The 15,548-nt window shown below is 46.5% G+C and overlaps 1 protein-coding gene across 1 annotated transcript in view; it reads left to right on the forward strand.

Moving 5' to 3' along the window:
• LOC144115703 (bone morphogenetic protein 2-like) overlaps window positions 1–15,548 on the forward strand; it is a 396,927-nt gene that overhangs the window by 281,228 nt on the left and 100,151 nt on the right. The window contains exon 4 of the mRNA XM_077650176.1: window positions 7,910–8,069. Coding sequence (XP_077506302.1) covers window positions 7,910–8,069 — 160 coding nt within the window. The remainder of the gene's footprint in view (window positions 1–7,909; window positions 8,070–15,548) is intronic.

Raw genomic sequence — 15,548 nt, forward strand, 5'->3', positions numbered from 1 at the left:
ACGTCAAATGGAACTGCCTTTATTTCGTTATATATTGTTCTGCAGGCAACCTAAAGGTCCTTAGAGTCACCTGTATCGTACAGTTGCTGCAGCAATTCATTGATCTATTTTTTATATCTTTGATAGAAAACATTTCCCACATTTCCATAAATATTTTCTGACACCTCGTGAAGATTCCCTTTTTCATTAGGGCCCAATTGTAGAACAGTAATTTGTAGAAAGAGGGAAATTCCCGGAATGTAACCTTACTTATGAGCATCGGCTTGTCACGTTACGTTGCGAGCGGCGATTCTGACTTCCGACGCCACTACATTCCAGTCGGGCACCAGCTGTCGCTGAATATTTCATTGCACTGTCGTAACCGTGACGTTGTTTTGAAGGAACACTTAAATATCACTGATTAGAGAGTTCTTTTATCGAACTTTTCGATGGTGCTTTTTCGAACCTCCGTCTATACAACGCCTCTCGGTGCCAGTGTCGATTGCCCTCCAACACTGTGTGTGACGCATACACATGGAGACAGGCTGTAAGTACGAATACGACACCGGCTTCGCCTCTGTACACGAGCCTTCCAGTCGAGCATCGCTTCGCCTCTGCAGTGACCGGCGCGGCACAAGGCAGCGGGGCGGAGCGAAGCCCATGCAGCCTGATAAACGAGCCGCTGTGCACGAGACGCGCGTTACACGCGTAGGGCCACTCCATCATCGCTCCGCGAGAAGAAAGAGAGCGAGAGAGAAAAAATAAAGAAACTGCTACATTGCGCAGTAAGACTGAGGGGAGAGGGAAAAAAGTGGACGTCTCCGAAGTAAGACGGCGGTCAAGAAGGACACCAAGTTGGGACGTTTTTATCTTGTAGTGCGTGCAAGGCGCTTGTTTTGGGGCGAGCGCCGTTCCAGGTTCTTTATTGCTCGGATATGGGGAGGAGCGGAAGGGGTTTGAGGAAAGGGGGGCCGGGCAGAGCGAGGTAGAGGGTGTGTGCACTGGACCGTGATGATGCGCGCGCGATGGCTGCGGAGTACACTGGAGCTCTTCAGGCCCGAACAGGGCAGGCGCACGCACCATGCAGCTTCGCTGCTGGTCAAACATGAAGGCGCAAACGCAGCCTTAGACAGTATGCGTCGGTATCCCGATTCATAGCTCCGGTTTGTTTCGAAGCATGTGAAAAACAAACAAACAAACCTAAAGGCAATTTCATTATTGGTTGTGCTCTTTCTTTTTCGTGCCCCGGAGGAAATTCACCACATCCAGCGCGCCAACTGGTGGGCGAACGTGACCTCTGTGATTTGATATTCGAACGGGGAGTCAGCTTTCGTAGAACAAATAAAGGCCGCCGGCGATGAACAGGGGGTCGTAGCATTGAGTCACAGTTCGGACACCCTAGTACGATGCAGGCCACATTTGAGTGGCTTCACGCGCTCTTGTAATCTTGGCGCAGCTGGAGAAGCATTACGCGGAAGAAATCTAACGCTGCTCGGCCACTACGCCGACGCTGATAGCCTGCTTGCTCATTTGGCACTTAAAACATCGCTTCCTCTCGTTATTTCTTCTTTTTTCCTCTTCCGCGCGTCTACTCCCTATAAAAAATCATGCAACGCCCCCAAGTGTATAAGACGCTTGCTGGACATCGAGATTAAACGGCGCAATTACGCACTCAGCTCCTCTACTCAGACAGAAAAAATCTAAAGGACAAGATTTAATGTCTTCCATTTATTACTGAATTAATTTCAGTCTGCTACCTGCGAGCGTAGCGGCTCTCTTCAATTCATAGCACGTACATAGACGTGCTTTTAGGTTTTCTTATTTTTTGGTTTGTCGATATCTCTCTCTACCACACGTGCACATACATGCATGCATGCCCAAACTCGGAATAACAGAGAGGAGAAAGATAAAATACAAACTGCACATGGTGGCATGCTTGTTGTAATGGGGATGACATCAGTGCGATAATCATGGCACAAAGTAGCCACCGCAACTTCATCTTACCTGAGCAGTGCTGGGAATTTATGCGTCGTATACGTTTAAAAACTTGCGCAAATTATGGCCCGTTGTCGGCCGCCTGGTTCACAGTACAAACACTGAGCCCGGCTGAATGATAAGGTCGTGAATTAAGACGCGGCGTAACGCCGAAGGCTTTGTAACATTCACTCCAGTTTAACCCTAATGATATTTACGCCCATTTGACAGTTATGAATTGTAGAGATACTAAAGCGGCCGCTTCTTCCGATCGCTTGCGCAGTGGCTTGAGCGCGTTTGGCCTGGCATAACTTCGGTCACTGTTCATACGTGGAGCATTGCTAATGGCGCTACCGATGCGTCAACATGTTGATTCCTGTCGGTACTACCGGCGGGTGATTTCTCCAGCCTGGGCGCTGAGCGGCGGTGCTGTGCTTACATGGAGCTGGAGAGAATTGGCGTGCGAATGTCTGGTCTTCTCTTTTTAAGGCGAAAGCCTCGCTAGCCCCATAACAAGAGAATCCGGCGGCGTATATTTGTTAGTGTATGTTTGTGTGAGTATGTACTCGGCAGATTGTACAGAAAATCCCAGCGATTGGAAGAAAAATAGGATGGCGTCATCAAACAACCGTAGGACGCACACAACAAGACGAGCTGCGCAATTTTATACAGCCATATACATATCGTTCTTCCGCCTATATATACCCCCACTGGCAGATATCAATGTGGCGTCAGTTTTTCCTGCATTCGTACCAACAACTGCGACGTAACCGTCTCTTGTACAGCTTTCCAGGTGGTGTTATAACATTTCACGTTGCTTATCGCTTATATGTGCTATTCAATTTGGAGGCGAGGTTGCGACAAGGATTCGAACCGACGACATATGTACCTTCAACTGTATGTCTTCCCAGGCTCCTATTCCTTTTCCTTAAAGCGCGGTTGGGGTGTCCATCGAGATGCGAGACAGTTACTGCGCCATTTCATTTCCTTAAACTAATTTTCGTATTAAAATCGTGACCCAACCGTTCGTCTCGCACCGTTCCGGGTGATGTCGTACAATTTCTCATTGCATATAACATACGTCTCTTAGGTTGGAGGCTACCTCATAACACGTATTCGAAACGACTGTCCAAGTGTTTCATTCGGACCTTTATGGATTCAGCGTTTGTGGAATCAGGGTTCGCAGGGGCGTCTTCGTTTCATCTCGCAGTGTGCAACTGCAATCGAGGTCGAACGCTCACGTTGACATACTAACGTTTTCGCTTTCACAGCACGTAAGCAGTCTTAAGTGCCCTCTGAATTTTATTTCTGCAAAAGCATTATATGGCACATCAGTCAGAAAATCCGGCGCTGACCGACCGTCCACGAGACACGGACCAAACCCCCACGTGACCTCATGATGTCTTCGGCAGTGCCTACGTCACCAGGAAAGGAAGAAAAATTCCTTCCTAAGTGGGTTTCGAATCCAGGGCGCGACAATTCATTGTGACGTCATCATGGTCTCGGAAACCAAAGTGATGTCATCAGTCCGGAAGTGATACCAGACGGGACGTGGTGGCCCGGTTAAAGATATGCTTTATATGTGCACTTACGTCGTTTGGTCTTTCCTAAAGGCCTTCACCGGAAAGGGACATTAGTACTACTTACTAACTAGTACCGGGTAGTAAACGAATATAGTTAACTAGTAGCCCACGATGACACTCAAATATTTTCGCATTCACAGCACGAAAGTAGTCTTCAGTGCCCTGTAATTTTTTGTGTGCATAGATGCGTCGTCGAAAAATACTGCCCTGTTCAGCGAGCGGCAGTGAGCCTGGAATTAAGTGAAGCTGCAGAGTGCCTGCTTCCGTGCGCCGAACGTGGTACACAGCGAGCGGAACGGCTAGGTACCTTTCGGTTCTCGGATTTCGGCGACAAGCAAGCAACGGAACCGCCGGCATCTGGACGCACTAATGCTGTTTTCTGAATTCTGTCACGCAGAATAACATCTCTTTTGATATTGGATTAGACTATTTAGCTAATTCCTAGCGGCGTTTGCTGACGTGTGAGGCTCCAGGATTCTCAGGAGCACTGGCGTGACGAGCCACTTAGCTTTGTGCGTTTCCTGGTGCGCGCCTGCCTTACCCTCTGTCTTCGCCTCGGCCATCCGAGCATTTCCACGCATCCACGACGTTGTGATCACGTGACCCGGCCACCCGCGAATAGACTTGTTCTCGTGAATCAATTTCAAACTGTGCAGCAGGCAGCAGTGAGCGAGGACTAGTCCACCCTTGTCACTTACACTACACGCGGCTCCAGCCCACCCATTCATCCTCGAACGCGGCTCTCCGATTCACTGGCTGTGGCTGGCCTTAAAGCGGATTAAAAACGACGCAGCGACTACGAGAAGGACAGGCCCAAGGGGCGGAAAGAGGCGCTTTCAGGCCGGCGCTTGAAACAGGGCCTGCGCGGTATCCGATACTCGATGGGGGACCATTAATCAGGCGAAGCCTTTGGGGACACGGCGTGGCGGTGGCCGAACACAGCGCCCCCATGCGGCCACGGACAAAATGAAGGGCGCGGGTGGATAGAGTGGCTGCTGCTGCTGCTGCTGCTGCTGCTACTGCCGCTGGTCGTGACCCCATCCCCGTGGCTTCCTCTTATGCTAATGCTAGAGCGGCGCTCCGTGGACGTCGATCGATGCGTAGGCCACATCCACGGTGCCGCGCTGGCCTGGTGCGCTTCGCCCCCCGAACGCACGCAATTATGCCGGAGGGGCTCGACGGGATCCGTAGGCCTTCGGCCTTCTCATTCTTTTGACACTGAATATTTCGGATATTCTGAGGTCGGATTACGGATATATTAGACGCCGCTATAGGGCTCATGAATTCGGGAAACGCTTGCTTGTCTCCTCCAGTGTTGGCACTTTGTGTGCGTCACTGTTTTGGAATGACTCTATGCCTTTAATTTTTCTTGTGCTTTTTAACTTATAGTGGGGCGACTATATTAGCCTCGCTAAAATTATAAGAAAGTAAACTTTTTTTACTTGCGTGCCCATTAGTTCCCGAGTGCCTTGAGGGCATTATTCGCCAAAATACACCAATATATTGTCACATGGTGGTGACGAAACGCAGACAGCCAAACCAAAGCTCTGGCTTCTTATTAGGCTAACTGATTGTTTTGAGTACTTGCACCCACAAAAACAAGAACCACTCGGCGGCGCGGGCGATTGCAGCAAGTGTGCTCGACGATCATAGTTTTCACTGTGGAGAGTTATCTAACGTTCATGCACACCGGGCGGTTAATGTACATGCACATTTTATTTTCTAAATCACAAATGTCATCTCAGGCTTTCTGCTATGCGACATTCACTACATCCGAAATGTGGCCTTTGGGACAACGGCTTGCTAAAAATGTCTTGTTTTCTCTAGAGCTGTGTTGCCGACAACCAGAAGCGAATGGCTGATGGCTTTTTCGGACATCGAATTCGGCGAAAGCTTTTTAAACTTGCATTCATCATCATCATCACAACCACCACCACCACCACCATCATCATCAGCAGCAGCCTGACTACGCCCACTTCAGTACAAAGGCCTCTCCCATATCTCTCTCATTAACCCTCTCCTGTGTTAGCTGGGGCCACCTTATCCCCCGCAAACGTCTTGCTCTCATCGGCCCACCTAACTTTCAGCTGCCCCCTGCTACGCTTCCCTTCTCTTGGCATCCACTCCGTTACCCTTAAGGAGCAGCGGTCATCTTGCCTTCGCATTACATGCTCGACCCAAGCACATTTCTTCTTCCTGATTTCGACTAGGATTTCATTAATTCGAGTTTGTCCCCTGACCCACTCTGCCTTCTTCCTGTCCCTTAATGTTAAACATATTTTCCGTTCCATGGCTCGCTGCTTAATTTCCACGAACTAATCTTTAGCCGGAAATGGGGGAGTTAGTTTGTGGTCAAGTTTGACAATTCCTTTGATTGGCTGCCTCGCACAGTCTGAAACGCATCGTTTGCATGAGCAAACGACGTGAGTATTAATGCTCACGTGACGTGTAATGGACAGTAATGGCTGCGAGTAAAATATGCGAGTTTAAGGTTTAATAGTGAAGTGAATGAAAGAAGAAACGTGAAATAACTTGATGAGTTTCATTACTATCCGCAGGCTTTGCTCGACTTTAAACTTCAACATATTCGCGTAAGTCAGCGTGCGCTATTGAGTGAGCACGTGAAAAAGACAGGAAAACACCTTTTGGTAAGTTGAACGGGGTAGCAGTAATGAGCAATATGCAAGTACTGGTTATTTCTCGCAAAGGAAGCGGTCATTTCAACGCGCCTTTTACTACCAGTAACCAATTGTTTAAAATTGTTTTCTTTTTACTTCTACTGAAAATAAAGAGCGTGAGAAGGATATTATTAAGCCATGTTGTGCTCGGGTATCTCTGCGTACTTCTGGTCGCAGTACTCAAAAGGCCTTGCATAACACCAAACCATTCCCTTTTATTAAACTTTAACGCTCAGGCGCAGTGGAACGTGGATAGAATCGCGCAAGGAGGGCTGAGCATTGCACCACGTAAATTGCCAGCGTAGCCCGTGCGGATAGGCCAGCTTGCATATGAATCCGGTTTTCTTTTTTTCTTTTTTCCAGTTATATGGAACACAGCGACTTACATCGACTAAGGGTTCCGCTGAAAATCAAACGGAAACAAGGCGCCTTTCGCAACCGCGCTCAGAGCACCATTTAAACATTTACGAGCCAAGAAGTTCACCGAACTCGTTGCGAAATGCTTAGGAAGGCTTCGTGCGCTGCGGTGCTCAGTTAACGAAGGGTGTGCCTTACGACAGACTTTGAATTTGCGATCAGTCACAAGGTAGATCGCGGATATGCAATGTATTCTAGTTTTTGAATTGTTTGCTATGTTGTTTTTCATCCCTGATCACAACTTCTGAAAGGAACAGCCATGAGATATTTATGTCGTGCAGAAAATTTGACAACACGTTTTTGTAATTTGTGTGTGATAGAAAGATTTTTTGATATATGCTTGCCTGGTTGTGCGGAGAGGAACTGCGAGTATTCAGGCTGCCTAATGGTTTCGTGGAACGTCATATAATGTGGAACGAATTGCACATTTCGCGATACCAACAGGCTTCGAGCGAGTGCTCTAATTAGGGTGGCAGCCAAAACGTCCGAAGCTTATGTGAGACAACATTTGTCGACCCTGAAAGTGGTCACGGGATCCTGCTCGATAATAGTTATCGCATAGCCCGGAACCTACTGAATGCACCTGAAGGTAGTATCTGAAATGAGTTGCTAGCGCTAGCCGCCACATTAACCAAAAATAGAAGAACCTCCCAAAATATTAATCACATGTCCACACGTGCCGTAACGAGCCTGTTTGATCAGTATAGGGGTATCAGGCTTTAAACGAAGGTCATTCACTGTCTACGATGCGATCTACAAGTAGCGGCAATATTAAAGAGAACAGATTATGAGCATTCTGCCAGCATAGTATATTCTACAAGCGGGAGTGAGGAGCGCAGTTGTTTTTTTTTCTTCGTGAGACCAATACAGATATAAAAAAAAATCAGCATTGCAGCAGCAATGCAAAAACGAGTAAAATTAGTTGCTTTGTGCAAACCGAATGTTTCCTTTCACGTTGCTTCTGTCTGCACGTAGCAGAGGTCGTGGCACATGCCCCTGAGAGTATCGAATCCCTTGCGCTGAAAATAGCACCTGACCGTTCTTTGCTGCGGGGCCAGCCACGCAAGTACGGTCACCAAACAGGCAGCGCGCGAAAGCAAGCAGACGCAAAAGTTTATTTCTTTACGAGCTTTCAGCGCGGATTACCGGCTGCTGTCCCCCCCCCCCCCTCCCCACCCACACACACAAACGCACACATTCTTCCTCACATGCTACTCCTTCCATCTTTCCACAGCTGGCTGTTGCGCCTCTGACGCTGAGCGCGTTTGCTCTCCGCAGGTTCGTGTGTACCAAGCAATGCCGGGCGTGTCTCCGCTACGTGAGGAAGGCCACCGGCTCTTGGACGTGCGACGCATGACGTATACCTCTGTGGGCTGGGAGGTCTTCTACGTAAAAGCGGCAGCCGTTGACTGGATCAAGAACCCTGCCTCGAACCTCGGTGGGCTTCTTGTTTTCATTTTGTCTTCGTTTTGTCTTGGGTATAAGCAATCTTTCCCTCTGAGACGTGCGACATGTTGTGCAGAAGGCTTATAGCTAATGGTGTTGTGTCAGGTGGCTTGCGTTTTACCGTCGGGCGAAGTGTTGGAGAAAGTTGTTTTCGGCAACGTTATTGAGTTATGGGCTCTTTTGTGTCGTTATTAGCATTAGCGTTTATTCGTTTGTTTGAAACCATGACACGTTTGGTAGCGATAATTCACTTTTTGACCAAACTAGCGCATCGCCGAATTCATGCGAGACCAATATAGTTGTAGAAATATACAAAAAATTGGTCTGCTGGTCGCAGGAGCAAAGTTTCGTAGACAAGCAGCTCTAAGTTTGATACGTGGAGGGATTTGCTCGAAAGTTTAAAGGAAATTTCACGGTTTCTGACACAGATACCATTTGCAGAAAAAGTGCTGTGGCTTTCATTCCGTTCGGGCAAACAATAAATTGCACGGGCAGGAGCACTGCTCAAGACCGTTGCCCACAAGTTTGCTATTGCATGGGTATTTATGTGGTTCTTCTGTCCCTTACAGGCATAGGGTAATTTCATAAAGCCCAGTCAAGACGTGGAGGATGATATTGCCATAGGTGAACAAATACTCTCCGGCAGTCAATGCCGACTTTTTCCCGTGCGAAATGTCGACAATTTCCTAGCTTCCTTACTGAACCGGACGAAGGTTAACTGAACACTTTCTACTTAAAATTTCTCAAGTTTTGTGAGTAAGCACGGCTGTATTAGGTAACGCGTTTCCTCCACTGCACACCGTTTGAATGGATACAATTCGGTTCTTGTGCGTGGCGCGGATAGACAGGCACGGAGCGCGAGATGGCAGTAGCCGCGGCGTCACCGCCAAATGTCAGTCAAATAAAAAGCAGATCAAATCAGTACAATCAAAAACGTACGAAAAATTGAAATGCGCTCAAAAATAAAATTATTTCTTAAAGCTAGTCTCACAAGAATTTCGAAGCGCAGGCGACAAACTCGTGTATACGTGGAAACTTTGATCAAAATACCAAAAATACATGCAGCAGTGCAGGCGTAGTGGAAAGCTTTTTGTTATTCGCTGTTAGTCAAGAGATGAGCGCGTCCATTTAATGTCAGCGGGCGCCTGTTGCTCGTTTAAAAGCAGGCGTTGCAGGAAATATGCGTCGCGCTTACGAAGCAAACGCGCCTGTCCGACATTTAAAGTTAGCTTTGCCACAGTCTAGTTGTTAATGCGGTGAAGCAACATTGCCATTTTTGGCAGTGTGCAGTTGACCTTCATTACAGACTCGCGGAGGAATGGTATGGTATGGTACGACATGCTACGGTACGGTACGGTGCGGCATGGTATGGTATGGTAGAGTACGGTACGGTACGGTGCGACATTGTATGGTATGGTATAGTATGGTGTGGTATGGTATGGCTTGGTATGGCTTGGTATGGCATGGCATGGTTTGGTATGGTATGGTGTGGTGTGGTTTGGTGTGGTATGGTTTTGGTATGGCAGGCGTGGGGTTTAGTTTCTTGAAGCGGTGCGTGAGCTATAGAGGACTCTTTAATTGAGGGCTCCGGATTAATTTAGACCGCATTTGGTCGAATTTGAATTTAGCGTTTATCGAAATGTGGCAGCCGCAACCGCAATTCGATCCCGTGGTACTGGGCTCAGTTGCCGATGGCGAAAGCCACTAAACCACCACCGCTTGTCGCAGAAAGAATGTTAAAAGGCGTGCTTTAACGTAAAAAAAGTATAACCTGGCTCGCAAGATTTCACCTGCCGCCGATGTTGCCACAGGGACCGTTCTTTGAAGCCTTTGAAGCGTGTTTATGGAGCGCTACGCTTGACTGCGACGCGAGAGTTGTTCAGCGTTTGTAAATGCTTGCCGAAGAAGTGAGTACTGTTGTTACCAAGTCTGACCAGTCGGCCTAGCTGCTCAGTTCACACCGACAGCCTGCCTGAATTCTTTTATCAAGATACCATCAGTTTGGATGAACCTTTGGCCAGGAGTATAAAGGTTGTACCCGCTAAATTACATCCACGTACTGAGCTTTAATAAAGATGCATAAAAAGAAGGTCTACGGGGCAGTCGAAAAAACTAGTGACACATTAACAGAACATTGCCGGAAAGTCACGCTTGTGGAAGCGTCTAAAGCAAACAGTATAGACCACAACATGCTTGAGCTTATATTTTTCGCAAAGATATATTTAAAGTTCCTATTGTACCTTCTTTCGCAACTATAACAACCTATTTTTGAGCTTTGTTGTGTTGATGTACAGCGCTATAATATGGGGCATGAGTGTTTGTACTTCCTGGCTAACTTCTACTATTGCTGTTCGACGAAGAAAAAAAAAGCCTAAAATGCCGTAGCGTCATTTTGGTTATTATTTCTTTCTTTAAAGCAGCGCCTATAATTCAAATTATCAGGATATGATCTAATGAGGACATTCATGTTTTTCTCATAAATATATTTAATGAAACCACGGATTCCCACCTGAAATTATCCTCTCGAATGCAAGGCCTGCTTTCGAGAGGACGGCAACTTGTGAAGCATCCTCTCTTCTTCATGATGAACGAAGTAAACGCTAAGCGGACTCCTTCTGTCGTTCTAAGCGTTAATATTATCACACTTCGGTCCGGTAAGTGCCTTCTAGGCGCTATTTGGCGGTGTTTCGTTTCATGCGCCGTGCACGTTTGATAACGCTGGGGAAAAAAAACGATCCCGCAAGCCTTAGCGATATCGAGTTAAGGAGCTGGAGTTTAAAGAGACAGGGAACACAAATTAAAGTTGACCTGTACCGATAGCTCGTCGTGTTCTATTGAGTAATAGACTACTCGAAGTGAAAACGGAATTTTTATAAGCTAGGAATGACAAAACAATCAGGTGTGGATGTGGCAAGTAAACTACGATGTGTCGACGCAGTTTTTGTCGGCGCAGATCTCATGGGCTAGACTACTCCTTCATCCCGTTCAAAATTGTTTTCAAGCTGTATTTCTCGGAGTAGACGTCACGACTTTAAATCGAATTGAGGGAAAATTTTTAATGATGGTTTCCCAGCAAGAAATGCGTCTTCTTCCGCTGGAAAAACACCAAAATAACAGGAAAGAGCCATAGATTTGAGTTCTGATAAGACCAGAAATTGGATTGAGTTGCCCTCAGTCTCCCTTTAGTTTTTTTCTTTCATCGGCGTTTGCACACGCGCGCCGTTTCCTTAACAAAACAAGTTGTTTGAGGTAGCTGTCAACCAACCATCGCCTTGGTCGTTATGTTCTCATTCACTGAACCTGTTGGTCGTAGCACGGTGGAGTTTGCCTTCGACTGGACCCATTGGCTGCACTCACTGTATGAAGGCAAGATGTAATTGAGTTTTTCCGTTGATATGTAGAGGCGCCGGGGTCACCTGGTATAGTAAGTACATTCCCAGCCGTACGTGACTTTTCAGTAGGATTTTCGTGTAGTGTCCGTTATAACCTTAGTATCCCAGGAAGGTTACACAAACACTGGATTTTTTTTGCGTCCTTTGTTCTGAACCGTGAACACAGGAATATATTCGCATCGGTCTTGACCGCTTCGCTTATTTTCAGACATTTTTCCCAACTACGTTATTTCATCGCTGTAGTTCGTACGTGAGAAAAAGTAAACACAATTGTTCACATGATGCCAGGAATGTACAAATGACGGGTAAATAGGAACACCGTGAACAAAAAAATTTAAAAAGCATGTGCTAAAGAGTACTTATCAGCACAAAGATTTTGAAACAATAAATATAATGCTAAAAGAGACATACTAAAGATGACAAAGAAATCAAGGGTGAACCAAATTGAACAGTTTGCCTTGCACACAAACTAAAATATATTTCACGGCGTTGAAAAAGAATCGCGTAAATCATCGGCTGGATCGTCTGATGCTTTGTTTAATGCAATCCATGAATTGTCCGTGGAATGTACGCAGGACAGGAGTGATATATCATCTCCAGCTCTCCGCCAAGACAATGGCAATTAGAGAAACGAGAATCGTTCTGGCGCGCACTGGCCGTCCCGAAACGCTGTCGCTGGCTTCGCTCATATTTTCCGGGGGAGGCTTTCGCGTGGCAGCGCCGTCAAGTTTTTCCACGGCGGACATCGCGCGAACGTCCTTTCCTCCGCTCGCCACGCTGCTGTTTTGGGACGCGCTGTCATCGAGCGGATCACCAGCGTCTGCTTCGTTACTTCGCTGTAAGCAGGATTTACTGCCCCTAAGGCCGTCAAGAGCAAGTTGACTTCCAGAGTGAGTTTAATCCGCTAGGAAAAGTATGTTTACGACAGCAGACAGATAAAAACATTTTAAAAAATAAAGAAAACCAAGGCGTGCCAACTGAGGCGAGACTAAGCCTTTCACTGGCGCAGCGGCCTGGCGTTTGTGTCCCGCGGCCGGTTATATATATCTATATACATCCTGGAGAACCGCTTCACGCTTCGCCGAAGGTGCACCCATGGCGGCTGTACATGTGGGCTTGTTAAAATCCCGACCAACTCTCCACGCTGTAAGCTGCCTTTCTTTATTCGGTCGTCTGTAGATTTGTATTTTCTTCCGTGCATTGCGCCGGCTTGTTTCGCTTCAGATCCGACGGCCGGCTCTTCTGCCCCGCTCTTCCATCCCACAGCAGTTCTTATTCGTGGCCCAAAGAGGTTTTGCTTCTTAAGTGAATTCAGATGCTGGAAAGCGGAAGGAGCGAGCGCTAAACAAGCGAAGCAGTAATTAGGTTGGGCGTTAACCTAATTTCCTTGGTCCGTAACGGCAGAGGAAAGAGAAGATACTGCGCGAAAAACAGTTGGGCTGTTCACTTATTTGTTTTTCAAAAAACCGCTAGTTATTTGTTCACGCACGAAAAGAGTGCGGCCTCGTGGGTTAGTACTATATACGAGAAGCGAAGCAACAAACTACGGGTATCAAAAAAGCCAGCAGCGAGACAGTGTGAAATGGAGCTGACAGCAAAAGGATAACCTGGCCATGTAGTGCGCACTATTGACAGCGTAAATTTGTAAACCTATGCAAAACCTTCACGAGCACGAGTGAAGAAGCGTGCGTGTGAAGCCCGCCGCTATATAGACGAACGCCATTACAGCTTACCTTCTGCGGCATATTATAACTCATTCGAGTCCGCATGTACGCTTAGGCTCGCGGTGCGAAAGCACTAAAAAATGATAAATTAAAAATTGTGTCCAATTGCAGTCCGCGCAAAGAGCTGTTGTGCTACCCTCCGCATAAAACTGAAGCATTCTTGGCTGGCATTCTCGGAGAAGAGGATAGGATTACTGAGCTCCGCCTGAAAAACTACACTGAATGTTTAGTGCATTCGATTCAGAGCGAAATCAGGGATTTGTTCTACGTAGAAGCCGACGATGAGCGGCCAGTGCCGCGGGACGGAGCAGACGAAGGTTGACCAAGACGACGCTCTGCAACGTACAGAGAAAGAAAGAGTGCGGTGCAGTTTAACACGAGGCGTGTTTGGATTGGTGCATCAACTCGTTTCGCGTTTTTTTTTCTTTTACAAATCGGCAAACCACCCTTTCTTAGTAGCTGCGCTTATTGGGCGTATCAGTGCTCATTTGCCTTTTCTATTCGCACCGACTGGACACACTCGTGAGGGGCCTTTATGGAGATTCCTTAAGCAAGTTGTTGACACTTTTCATTTCCTCACTGCGCGCTTTTCTTTACATTACCTGTATAGCCTTTCTAGAGGGCAGATGACTCAGGTACTCACAGGGTATTTGTTTGCTTTACCGTTGCAGCGGCAACCTTTTCTGGAGTTTCTTGACACCAGTGTAATTTTAAAACATGTTAGGCGAATGTGCATTTCATGTGCTGCAAAAACGTCTTTCGGTTAACTGCACACATCGACGCTGGCGTGGATTCACCATAAGGAGATGTTTGTGCCATGTACGGTGAAATGCCGCCTTTGCAATACGCCAGAGACGATTGACCATTGTTTTATTCAGTTTTAGTTTCAGTTTTTTTATTTCTTGCTACAGAGAGCAGTGGGCCCCGGGGGAAAAATAGCCGTAGCTTGATAAGCTCCCGAGGCCCACAACGTACAGCTACAGTGGCGCCATTGGTCACATGCAAACAAGAAATGCATACAAAACCTAAGGCATAATTCACAATCTATGAATGAACAGCGGAAACACAAACTAAGCGCGCGATATAACATAAAGGACAAGTAATATACAAAATTCAAAGCATGCACTGAAAGCATTACTTAAACATTCTATATACAGAGATTATATCATTTAATTTCACTACAGTGAACACACTGACAACGCATAAAAAAGAACAATTTTCAACATATATCAATCAAGACAACATGATATTGGCGTGCTGACGGATTACGCTAAGCATTCAACGTGACTGCATATTTCGACCGTATAGAAATACATAACAAGCACAAACCATAAAAAAGAGAATTATTTAGTGAAAAAACGCCCGGAGGTCAGCATTGCTGCGTTTATTAATGTCAATGCCTGCATCAAAGAGACGATTGAGTAGTGCGGGAAGATAATATCTAAGCATCTGTAGCCCGTAGTTAGTTCGTGGCGTGTTAAGAGTGTAGTGCCGTAGAAGTCGTAGCGTGTATGTAGGCACTAGGAGCACAAGCTTAGCGATTTGAGATATTGTTGATATTTTGTCCCTTGTTTCCTGCTTGTAGCACAAGGACGGACGTATTTCATAGAGACTAAATATTCTCGGCACGTTACTATTGTAAAAAAGGGCTGCGGAAGGATAATCATAAGGTTGGTTGAAAATAATTCTTAAGGACTTCTTTTAAAGGAGGTAAATATTTTGAAGAGTGGTCTTTGGAGCAGCTCCCCAAACTAGGTTGCAGTAATGCAAAGGTGACATGACTACATGACGTACTACATGACTACATGACATGACGCAGCATCACTATGCAATGATGCTACGTTCTTCTGGACATATTAGAGCGAGCGCTTAAGAAATACATGGAAATCACGCCCTGCAGTATCCGCTTTTTGCCTATTCAGAAAGACAGTGTTGCGTCATGTGATCTATTTATGTTGAAGGGACTATATAGCCTCTCGAAGAGCCGTATGATAGACCGCCATGCCAAATAACTGCGGTCATCGAAATCGTTGTTCCGCGAGCTGTCGGTTCGCACCGCCGCAGGTTCGGCTCCCTGTTGTGGATATTGGTATGATTTCTTTTTCACTCTTTTCTATAATCTCTAGGTGCACAAATATACATTAGACGATTCTGCTATGCCCTGGATCTCGGGATTAGTGCTTTCGCAGTCATAGATGACAGCTGAAATAATGTGTTTGGCAGCTACGGACACCTGCTTTCTGACATGTGGTCAATGAGATGTTTATTTTGTAACAGGCTTCGGTGTTGGGTACAGAATATTTGTGTTTGTTCGTAGCCATTGTTGCAATATCATATAGGCCATGGGGGTCCTCA

Source organism: Amblyomma americanum, chromosome 1, assembly GCF_052857255.1.
Source record: "Amblyomma americanum isolate KBUSLIRL-KWMA chromosome 1, ASM5285725v1, whole genome shotgun sequence".
In the NCBI taxonomy this organism is placed as follows: Eukaryota; Metazoa; Arthropoda; class Arachnida; order Ixodida; family Ixodidae; genus Amblyomma; species Amblyomma americanum.